At 35.2% G+C, this 11,611-nt stretch overlaps 2 protein-coding genes across 2 annotated transcripts in view; one reads left to right on the top strand and one right to left on the bottom strand.

Moving 5' to 3' along the window:
• Positions 1 to 322: 322 nt before the first annotated feature.
• Positions 323 to 5,044, bottom strand: LOC117323665 (ADP-dependent glucokinase-like). Its single transcript, XM_033878996.1, has 5 exons — positions 4,692 to 5,044; positions 4,072 to 4,262; positions 2,763 to 2,859; positions 2,327 to 2,463; positions 323 to 1,874 (listed from the first exon to the last, which is right to left on the bottom strand). The coding sequence occupies exons 1-5, from the start codon at positions 5,042 to 5,044 to the stop codon at positions 1,204 to 1,206; spliced, it is 1,449 nt and encodes a 482-aa protein (XP_033734887.1). The 3' UTR covers positions 323 to 1,203.
• Positions 5,045 to 7,648: 2,604 nt separating this feature from the next.
• LOC117323663 (anaphase-promoting complex subunit 1-like) overlaps positions 7,649 to 11,611 on the top strand; it is a 34,784-nt gene continuing 30,821 nt past the window's right edge. Inside the window, exons 1-6 of the mRNA XM_033878994.1 lie at positions 7,649 to 7,768; positions 8,671 to 8,874; positions 9,932 to 10,093; positions 10,512 to 10,581; positions 10,887 to 10,981; positions 11,406 to 11,485. Of these exons, the coding sequence (XP_033734885.1) occupies positions 8,710 to 8,874; positions 9,932 to 10,093; positions 10,512 to 10,581; positions 10,887 to 10,981; positions 11,406 to 11,485 (572 nt within the window). The 5' untranslated portion in view covers positions 7,649 to 7,768; positions 8,671 to 8,709. The remainder of the gene's footprint in view (positions 7,769 to 8,670; positions 8,875 to 9,931; positions 10,094 to 10,511; positions 10,582 to 10,886; positions 10,982 to 11,405; positions 11,486 to 11,611) is intronic.

Raw genomic sequence — 11,611 nt, 5'->3', positions numbered from 1 at the left:
TATGACTTATTTAAAGTTTGATTTTTTATTTTAATTTATTCTAATGGAATTGATTTTTTTTTAAATTGTGATCAAGTTGAACAATTAATCAGTGTTTGAATAATTTTCAAGATACAAGGTATTTGAAAATGTGATAAACTGCTTGTGCAAATTACGCTTGTATTATAAAAACATAAACTTCATGAAATAGAAGTGATTTATGCTTACTAGTAATTTAAAACAAACCACCAGTATATCTCATAAATAATGTTGCAGAAATACATAAACCACACATAAAGCTTTCGATCAGTTTCTCATAAATCAAGTACTGTTCACTTTCTTATTCATTTCTGCAATACTTATAAGCAGGGCTCAATGTGGCGCCTATTTTAGTGGCCATGGCACCTTAAATTCAATATTTACGACCAGTTATTGACCTATAAGGTGCCTGCATGGCCACTAAAAAAATTATGTAAATTAGTGATTTGGTTTATCTTTCAAGGGTTACAGTTAGAGATGTTAAACTGATCTAAAGAATTAAGAGGTTTTTTTTTTATAACTTACGACAACTAGACCAGGTGACTAATTTTTCCAAGTGACACCTAGATTTTATGACTTGGTAGCCAAAAGAGGAATTTCAGTTAAGTTTTGCTTTGTTTTAACTTCAAAATCCATAAAAGATTAAGTGCAATTTAGAAATAATAATAAAACATAATGGATATGTGCAAGATATTGAAAATGCAAATACAGTTTATCAAATGTATCAATAAGAATGCAAGAAGAGACAGATATTGACTGCTGTACTGGTTAAAACTGTATGCATAGCAAAATCCAATTTCCCAATCAATTTTGAATTTCAAATTTTCTAAATACATTATATTAATAAAAACCTAACAGGTGTTTCAATGATAAAAATGCACAAAGTTGAATTTGCTGGTATTAGAAACTGGGAAATATGGAGTTCATGGAAATGTATGGAGTATTAATATGTTGGAAAAATTAGTGGCCTTAATAACAATTATCTGCAAATTACAGAAAATTTGGAAAATAATATTCTAAACAAAGTTACACGTTTTGTATTAAATTAATTTCTTCTTCTTTTTTCTTTTTTTTTCAAATGTTACAAATCTGCATTTCAATTATGCGAATGAAGTTTTCTTATCAAGAAATTACCGAAATATATCCAATTAATTTTGTAGATTGTAAATGAAATATTTGTAAGAATCATTCTACTTGTACTATTAATCCAGCAGAAGAAATATTATCCCCTCCCCCTGCTGTCTGTTTGACATTTGTACAGACTAACACAGGGGCAATACAAATCTGGTAGTCATCCTCCTCCCAGCATGACACCGGGCGATCCTCTTGCATGGCTATCCGCTGGGCTGATGACATCGTACTCGTGGAGAAAGACTCATCCATTATAAGTCGAGCCTTCATCAAATCCACAACCTTTGAATCACAGACATGACGGTATGCTGTCAGAGAAGCTTTGGCGGCTGCAGCCATTGTGTTTCTCCAAGCCGACCCTTTGGTTGTAAGTATGGCCTGGTATGCCAGTGTATGTACATGGAGACGTGTTAGTTTACGCTTTCCATCAATTTCTTCTGTGTTCTTTAATTTTTTGTAGATCAATCGCATTTCATCAAGCGTGGATGCTACTCTTGGATAGGCATCTGCCACCAGAGAAATGTTGCCATTGGTCAACATACTGACTAGGTTTGGTAACTCTTGTTCATTCATCCCAAGAGAATCAGAATAAGGAACTACATTGTCTAAAATCTCCTGCATCAGGGTTGCATCAGAAAATGAAGCCATCTCAAAATGGATGCTTGTTTTCTTAGGTGTTTTTATCAGCATATTCTTTAGCTTATCAAGACGTTCCAATCTTTCTCCTGAAAAACAAAAAAAAATGCCAATTTCATTGAATAATACATGTATATCGGGTATACATCTAAACATTTTATCACTCAAAGTTTCTTAAGGATCATTACATTTTGCAGCTGATTTGAGATTCACATTTCTTCTCTGAACATTGCCATGTGTCAGATCTAAGAGACATTTTCTTGTCTGTTAGCCATATAGATTTAGTCACAAATAGTCTACTGTAAAATAACATTTACTCAAGAACCGACACCTAATGTCATCATCATCATTAAACTAAATCAGAATTGAAGAGAGTTCTTTTATTTTTAAAGATTTTTGAAATAAAATAAAAGAACATGTACAAAAGCCATTTAAAATTAACTACATCTCACTACAATATCTTTAAAAATAAATTCTTAAATAGAGATATGGTTGATATTTTTTTCTTATGCATTTCATTTAATATTTTACTATACAGCACCTTCTTTGAAAGGGAAGTTGTCCATCATTTGCAGTCCACCGATGACTAGAACAGATGGATCAAAGTTTGGTAGTTCCTTCTCCAATGCTTCTAATGTCTCCAGGTAAGGGTTACTATTATCACTGTGTACAATCAGCCTACAGAAAAAACACCAGGAAACTAAGTTAGTACGGTAGATCAGAACATGATTTTGTATGGTACATATAAAGCAGTCGATGCATGTCATGGCATGGTAGACAGAGCTCTAAGAGAAACAAGTAATAACATTACTTAGGAGAACTGTCTGTTTCTATCGATGGGTTGATATAGCTCTATCCTCGCATATTATCTATAGTTATAATATGGATTCCCCTTTTATTACAAGGGGCTTAAATCTCAATGTTTCTATATCCATGAACACAATAATAAGTAAGACATAAAATTCTCTGATATTTACCTGTTAGCACGAGGTGCCCGATATTCTCCCCAGGCTTCACCTGTCTTATATTCTAACAACAAGTGGATGTCATTCTCCTCCAATACATCACCTACAACTGTCAGTAAATAAAAAATCTTAGGAAAGTTGACTTACAAACCAAGACAAATTCTATGGGGTCATGATTAAAGTAGGAATATTATCATGATAATTACTAAAGTAAAGGTGCTGAATTTCTTTATATTTCTTACAAGACTTCAGTCTTTATATACATGTACATGTTTCATTTGTTGTTGATCTTTTATTCTATCAATATGTCACTATAGATGGTTTTGTATTTTCAACACTGATTGAAGGATCTTTAATTAACCAAATCTGTGGTAAAATGTGTAGCATTTATCAGTTAGAATCAATAGTATCCCATAAAATATCTAAATAACCTGTTCTATTTACAGGAAATGTTCTGACTCGGTCTCCTTGAGGAAAGATTGTCTACCTAGAAGATCTATATCAAGGCCATTCTGACTGTATGTCAAACCAAGTACACATGTACCTTTATCTCTTTTAAGCCTAAAAACTATGCTAAAAGCAAAAGTCTAGTGTACATAAAAGAAACTTCAGCACATATTCAAACATTACCCAATTAAATAGTTATTACACAATCAAAGATCTAGGCACATAAATGATTTGGTGATTCCATATTTAATCATAAAATATCTATAATATTAATTATTCTTAGTTTATGTTTTAAAAATGTTACAACTGTTCATTATCTTAATTATGAAAGAATACTTTTAAAGCTGCATACTCCCAAATAAGCTAAAATTCTAGTTGCACCAAGTATTAATGGCAATCCAAGATGCTCATTCACGCTCTCCTAACATTAAAATGACCATTGGACTGGACGCTTGACCGGGGGAATCCTTGAAACATCAGTGTATAAAAATAACTTGTCGCATTTATTTTTATGGTGAGATTTGGAACATATCGAGTACATGTATACATAAACTTGCCATTTTGTGATAATCCGCCAATTACATTGTGGTACTAATTTGCAAAGAAACTTGGTCCATTGGACCCAGTTATTATTTTGGGGAATTTCCCATATACATGTACTTTCATAAATATACATTTTCCTCCAATTTTGGATTTAGGATAATTTGTTAGGTATATATTAAGTCTGAAAACTGTAAAGAGGTCAAAATGTAAACATTTATAAACATTTCTTTGGGAGTATGTGTCTTTAAAAAGACACTTTCTATGCATTTTATATAAGGATCATAATAAATGAGTGATTGAAATTTAAACACCACAAATAGTTTTTGCCTACTCTTAACATTGTCTGGCATGGTGTTGATGAGATCTTTTGCAAATCTTGCACCCAACAAGACGTCTGCACCCATGTTTGCTAAACGGCGTGCCATCACTGGAGCATTTCCACCCAGGAAAACACGGTTCCCTGGTAAAGTCTTAGATGTGTCTGTCAGTTCTTTGAAAAGGGTATCATTGCTGACATATCGCCTGAAGAAAAAAATAAAGACATGTGTCATAAAAGGAATTTAATGAACAAAGCAACATCAAGTTCAGAGTTCACAATTACTGGATACTCCAACCAAGGAAAATGCTTGCATTTGCAGGGGTATTAAAATGAGGTGTCTGGTTCAAAACTATTCAAGATAATGAGCCAAAACCCTCATATAAATCTCAACCATGAACTCTGGTTATGCCTTTGGCTAGAAGGGTCCTTGGATTACATTTTGAAATTTCATTTTTCTATTGCCATGGAGAGTAAAAATCAAACCTCATTGGTCCCGGGGTTTTCTTTGTTTCAAATGGAAAACCATTTTTGCTGTCTCTACAAAACTTTGATAAGGAATATAATACATAATACTGACACATAGCCTACATACGATCAATACACGACACCTGTGACACTGGGATACAACTTACTCTGCTGCCGCACCGTGCTCGAAGAAGTAGGCTAACAATTGTGACAGCTCTTCCTCTGTATCCACGGAGTCGTGATGCATTGGTTTGGATGGAGGCTGGATATCTAGCTTCTTAAATAACGGCATTGCTTCTACAAGAATATCCTGACAGCCTCCGAATCCCAACGCTACACGACTTCCAACGAGGGCCACTTTTTTCTCGGCTCGCAGGAGGCCTGACAAAACTTGATACAGTCGATTCTGGTCTCCCTCGCCCGGTTGTGGTTTTGGTTCTTTGCCATACTTTTGAACATACAGATAAGCCAATAATACCGCTAACACCGATATAATCGTTCCTGTCCTGAGAGAAATCATTTTTGTCAGAAATGTCCTCTATCACTGTCTATGAGCTGGCTGTCAAACACGTCGACCTCCTTCTTGACCCGGAAGTTGTTGTCAGGTGCGTTCCATACAGAACTAAAGTTTAAGGATGCACCTTCTAATCGAAGCGAAGGTCGATACAGTGGTTATTTTGTTGTATTTCTGAAATATTCAGACTTGTTTTTGCAAAATACTCGCTTGAAATTGGCTATTTATGCACATATTCTCCGATAACAGCAGAAAAAGCTTAAAATTGCGTTGAGCAGCCCTTTTAAAATGGCGCCGTCAAGTTGAACGAGTAACTTAACGTCAAACAGATACGAATTATGCTACTATATAAATCCCGCACTTAGCAAAAACAACATTGAATGGTTTCCCGTTTAATATTTATGTTTCACTCGTATGACAGAATATTTCGATATTTTCACTTGTGTAGTACTCGTGAAAATATCGATATTCTGTCATACTCGTAAAATATATGTTATATTAAACGGGAAACCATTCAATCACAGTAATCACAGTATGACATCGAGGTAAGATCGCCATGTCATTACAGAATGAGGTTTATCAAATAGAAGGTTATCGACTTCGGATTGGTTGTTTCTTCACTAAATAGATATACATATGGTAATGCACATTTTGTACACTTGAAATAATGTGCACTTATTTACACATACTATTTACACTTGATATATATGTATCTTGACAGTTCCTGGTGTAGAACTTTTCTTTGAATTAAAAACACATTTTCACACATTTCAGTCATTTGTTCTAGTAAGAAAAATCAAGCTGATTGATAAAATAATTTCAAAAGCGGCACTGCAATCACTTTATAAGAATGAAGGTATAAACTTCCGTGGATGGTCCTTCCAATGTTTGTTCAATCTATCCTTGAAGCAATTGACACTGGGGGCTGAAACTACATGTTCAGGTAGAGCATTCAATGGCTTTATAACTCGGTTGCTGAAATAACTGGACACAAGATGTTTCTAACAGGGTCTCTTGAACAACTTTTTCGAATGACCTCTCGTTGCTCTATAGTCACATAGCCTAAATATTTTTTCCCGGTCCAGAACATCAATATTGTTCAGAATTTTGAACACTTCCAGCATGTCGGCCCTTTCGCGACGGTATTCTAGAGTTGGTAAACCAAGTGCTAACAGCCTCTCTGGATATGATTTATCTCGAAGTGATGGTACACGTTTGGTAGATCTACGCTGAATGCTCTCAATTGCTATTTTGTCTTTAACATAGAGTGGTGACCAGATTACAGAAGCATATTCCAGGTGCGGTCTGACAAGGGATTTGTAGAGTCTTACAAAGATATCTTGGCTCATGTAGGTAAAACTTCTGAATATTATTCCAACTATCTGATTGGCCTTGTTAGCGGTTTTCTGTATGTGGGTGTTGAAATTGAGGTTCCTATCAATGTAGACACCTAGATCTTTTTCGCTGTCTACTTCCTCCAGGATATGATCAGTTCCGCTTTGATTTATTTTATAGCTCGTTAATTTTTCTCTGGGCCCCATTTCCATATGTTTGCATTTCTCTGTATTCAGAGACATTAGCCAATCTTCAGACCATCGACACATGATGTCAATATTGCTTTGTAGATGATCCCTTTCTTCTTGGGTAGAGTTTCTGCTGTACAGCTTGGCATCATCTGCAAACAATTTTGTTGTACAGTTTAACATCTCGGGTAGATCGTTGATATAAATCAGGAACATTATCGGCCCGATAACGCTTCCCTGGGGGACTCCTCTATTAATTGCATTTTTATCATTTTGACATTTGGCATAATTAATACATTGATGCTCCTTCCATAAGATATCAAGAAAATGATCCTTAAAATGTATTGCTACATGAAGTCAAAACCTTACCCATAAAAGTGATAATAGCATGCAAAAACAGTTTCTAATTTTGCAACAATGAATGCTCTGGCCAGCCGTTTGGGATTTTACCCATTTAATTCAGATATCTTTATTTCAATTGGAAATCTCTCTATCAATTGATATAATACCGATATATGTACTTTAGATAAAGATATCTGTATTTAGGTAGCCCTATGAAATACTATATTTTCTATCAAATATGTTTTGAAATAAAGATATAATTATTTAAATTTAAAGATATATCATATATCTCTATTTTGAATACATGTATCTCTAATTATTAAATGAATAGAGATCTATATCTTTACTTAAATTCAGATATCTGAATTACATGTATACGTTACATACGTAAAAAATCAAATTATCTGCCGAGTCTGTTTTGTGCAGTTGGAATTTTCGTAAATATTTTATGTCTCTTTGTTTAACACTATATGAACACGATCGATTCATGCATATGACTGACATCAAAAGATACATATTAAATAGATTTCGTGATCATCCATTTTTTCTCCACGTTGAGTTACTTTAAACTTAAAGATCGAAAAATATATTCGAATGCGCCTACACGAAAAAAGAAAAACAACAAAAACGAAAGAATCGCGTGATTATTTTCAACCAAGTAGAAAATATTTTCTGTAGTTAAAATGGAAAAATATTTTTCGTTTAGAAAATGAAGCCCAATATCAGGGATCAATTATTTACTGGGAAAAAACAACGATATCACAAAATATAAACCGGAAGTAAAATGTTTGTGACCGCGGGAAATATGGCCGAATTGACGTGCAGTCAAGAATAAAAATGAACTGAAGAAAATTTTGCTTTATTGGTAAGACATTAACACGAAATAGAGTCAAGCCAATTTGTTGAAGCTCGTGGCATTACTCCTGTTTTATATATGAAATATGAGACCATTTTCTTTACATCTAATCCCCCTGCTTTATGTTATTTTTTCTTCCTGACCTGTCCATGAGGTTTGGATATTATTTGCATGCATGGCGAGTCGGTGACTGCAAAAGGTTATGTCAATTTAGAGCAACGACCACCACACTTGTGATATTCAGCTTTTATTATAATATCACGCAACTGAATCTTGATTGACAGAAAACAGTATGATTTGCCCTGATACCATTACCCTCTGTCTCAAATATACAAACATACATGTGCTATGGGTTAGACAATCAAGCCAGTACAACACACCTCTTAATTTAGAAGTTGCTCTTACTCTGATGCATGTCTTGATACCGTTTAGATAGTTCAGATAGGTTTGAATATTTCCAGTAGTATTTGTCTAGGTTTGTGCCATATATATCGATGTTTAATACCCTACTGGCTTCACACTGAAGTCATCTATCTGTAATCACACCCATCTGTATGATTACTGTTTATGATGGATATGTAAGTAACATCATTTACAAGGTCTGCAATATAATCAACATAAGCTGTTGAATTTTTATTACAATACTGCTACAGGAACAAATATTGTTTTGAATGTTGGAGGAAAATTCACATAGGAAAACCAATGTACCATCAGGTGGAAATCAACTAACCAAACAGATATCCTCTGCTCCCAGTGCATCTCATACCCATGTTCTTGGGGAGAGTGGTTTGAAGCTCACAGTTGATTGCACTCATCATGACGGTACAGTATATATGCATTGTACCTGGTACTGTCAACACGTCATGTTAGTGATCATGGCTTCTGAGGCACCCATTATGTTTATATTACAGGTAGAGTCCAGCCAAGCCGTCACCCTGGATGCAGATGATATGATTGCGGCCTGTTTTACCCAGGATTTTGTGCCCTTTGGAAGGGAGTACAGTCGGCGGCATCCTGGGACATTCCAACTGCAGGTCCAAAACACTGTCAGTGCCGAACATGGGGTGCCACTCCTCAAGTCTTTCCGGGACATCTCCATACAGGAACATAACAAGGTACAAAGGCTACAAATCCTTACAGTTAAACAGATTTCAAAATCATATGATAACAGATTTTCTGTTAACTTTTGTAGAAGTAGACATACACATGTTTGGATTTATCAATAATGTTCAGAAATGTTGTGAATTAGATCCGGTTAATTAGTTGTCTTGGTTCAGTTGGTGTTACTGCATGCTTGTCATCTTCTTGAAATTTGATAAGTTTCTGAAAGGTATATTTATAGACCTCAATTAGACGAACAAATAACCTTAAGCCCTGTCTTTTGGACTATTCATATTTTAAAATTATGATCAATGAAGAAGATTTACTGAAAATTTATGTCTAAATTTAAAGGGATGGAAAAAATAACTGTCTTTTATTGGGGTAGGGAAATGACATTTCACATGCGCTATGATGCCACTCACAATAGCGTAGCATCATCATTTTATGTAGGGCAACCATGTCACAAATTGATGATAGTGCAATGAAAAAGTCTCACAGCACTTAACAATTTGCTGTGTATGTGAGAACATGGGCCTGTACTGTGGACAGGGATATCTCAACCTGAGTGTAAGAGTTTGGCTGTCCATGGAACAGGCCATGTAAGATTCTTTTATTTTCACATACTTCACAGGGGGCTAAAGACAGCTGGCATGCGCTATATGATGCTGCTCATAATTATAATAACGTAACATCATCATTTTACGTTGAGTAACCATATCGTAAATGATGACGTCATTTATTTTGACACACATTCCGAGGAGCATTGCAGGTGGCGCAATGAAAAATTTAAATAAAAACTTATTTGCATGCAAGTATGTGAGAAAAATAATCAAACATGGGTCTGTTCTGTGAACAAGGATATCTGAACCCTTGTGTAAGAGTGTGGCTGGCCAGCACTCGGCAAGCCTCGTGCTGACTGACCAAACTCTTACACTCAGGTTCAGATATTCCTGAATAGACCCATGTAAGATTCTATTAGTCACTGCTACTTACCAGGCACATGTAGTTTGTGTCCTCCAAAACAAGTACTGTTGATTGTAGTGGTGATGAATACTTTCCTTGTATTTACAGAAGGAGCAATGGCTATTCCACCAGATTCCCCATGAGGTAAACCAAGACTTGTGTGATGAAGAGTTGTACTTCAGTGGCAACACTGTTGTCTGGAGCAAGGGGGGACAAAATGCTTCACGATCCATTGTCAAAACATTCACCGTGGACACACCAGTAGTACAGGTAATATCAGGTGGCCACTTTGTGGATGGTGGAATTTTATTTCCAGTTGGAAATGAAAAATAACATTGACATAGAATACCACCTTTAACTGTAATGACAACATTATTCTTAAGTTTTAGGTCTTAGTAAAAAAAAAATGTCATGGGAATTTTTGAGGTTATGTATATTTTTAGCTCACCTAGTCTGAAAGACCAAGATGGGCTTATGCCATACCGTGGTGTCCATCGTTGGTCGTCTGTCGGTCAGCAATATAATTGACTTCATCTTTATGGCCACAGATCGGAATTCGACCAAATTTGTTCAGAAGCATACTTATAGGGTGTGGAAATTTGTGGGGCTGACTTTTTCCGTGGAAAGTATTCTATCACTTATGTTTAATGGCTTGCTGATAGAAGACGTAAAAAACTCTATTTTTCAGGCCTTATGGAGTAACTTCATCCTGCCTGCTTCAGGGGTTCCAGAAGAGACTTCTAGTTTCAGTCCACAAGGTGGAGTCTTATGTATCATTTTTCGAACATTGAATTGACAAAAACATCATTATAAAGAATCCATGATGTAAGACGTATTTAACTCTCAGAGTCTATCTCACTATTTTTTTTATTATTACCGCATTTTTTTTTTTTTTTTTTCAATTTTACTTTTCATTATCAATGTTAACAATCAACATGACTGCAAACGAACCAAATTAACAATATTGCCTTAATGTCCTTGGAGATTTCTATTAGCCTGTTTGTTTAATATTTGGTTTCTGGAGTCCCAAAAGTAATTTGTTGTTTTGTTGTCTCCAAAGCAGGTGAGCTACAGAGTGGTGTTTGTGTGGTGGAGTCGGGGTCGATCAGCTTCTTTGTAGAGAAGGGTGGAGAGTACAACATTGCTCTTCCATTCCAGGTAGGTGTCTCTCATATTGCTCATCCTTCCACACTGTTTCTGCAGCAAGGTATCATAATAATAATACTTTTAATATTTTCCTACTGCTATTTAGTATTTTACAAATAGTTTGTGTTAAGTGATTTCTACTAGAAATATATGCTATGCTATAGTCTTTGGCATGCCAGGAAATTTTCAACATCTTGGCTAAAAATGAAAATGAAAAAAAAAGAAAAACAAAGTGCCGACAAAAATCATTGGAAGGTTTTTAATTTATTTGGTGTATAATCTGAAGCTAATTCAACACATGTTATAATCCTTTTATATCTTCTGGAAAGAACATGAGCATACCAGAAATGTCTGTTTTGTAATTGGACTTGGATCCCTGAGATTCATTTTGCTGTTGGTAAATTGAACTATTATTGTGGTTTGTTGATATTTAAAGGTGGCTAGTACATGGATGATTGAGAATGGACTTCTGTTTGAGAGGACTGTATCACCCACAGAAATAGCTACTGGCAAAAGGTAATGACAGCACAGTGAAATGCCGTATGGGTGTGTTATTTCTAGAAAGGTTGTGACATTTTTTAGTGTTTAGAGGGTTTGGGAGGAGTGAACATTCATCACAAAAACGAAATAATAATTATGGGT

This window comes from Pecten maximus, chromosome 3, assembly GCF_902652985.1.
Source record: "Pecten maximus chromosome 3, xPecMax1.1, whole genome shotgun sequence".
NCBI classification, from domain to species: Eukaryota; Metazoa; Mollusca; class Bivalvia; order Pectinida; family Pectinidae; genus Pecten; species Pecten maximus.
The sequence above is the reverse complement of the archived record's forward strand: the minus strand, read 5'-3'. Positions and strand labels throughout refer to the sequence as shown.

Coding starts and splice junctions, on each gene's coding strand:
- LOC117323665 (XM_033878996.1), bottom strand. CDS start 5,044: ATGATTTCTCTCAGGACAGGAACGATTATATCGGTGTTAGCGGTATTA. Junction 4,263..4,691: donor GAGCACGGTGCGGCAGCAGA/GTAAGTTGTATC, acceptor TTTTTTCTTCAG/GCGATATGTCAGCAATGATA. Junction 1,875..2,326: donor CAACTTCCCTTTCAAAGAAG/GTGCTGTATAGT, acceptor TTTGTTTTTCAG/GAGAAAGATTGGAACGTCTT.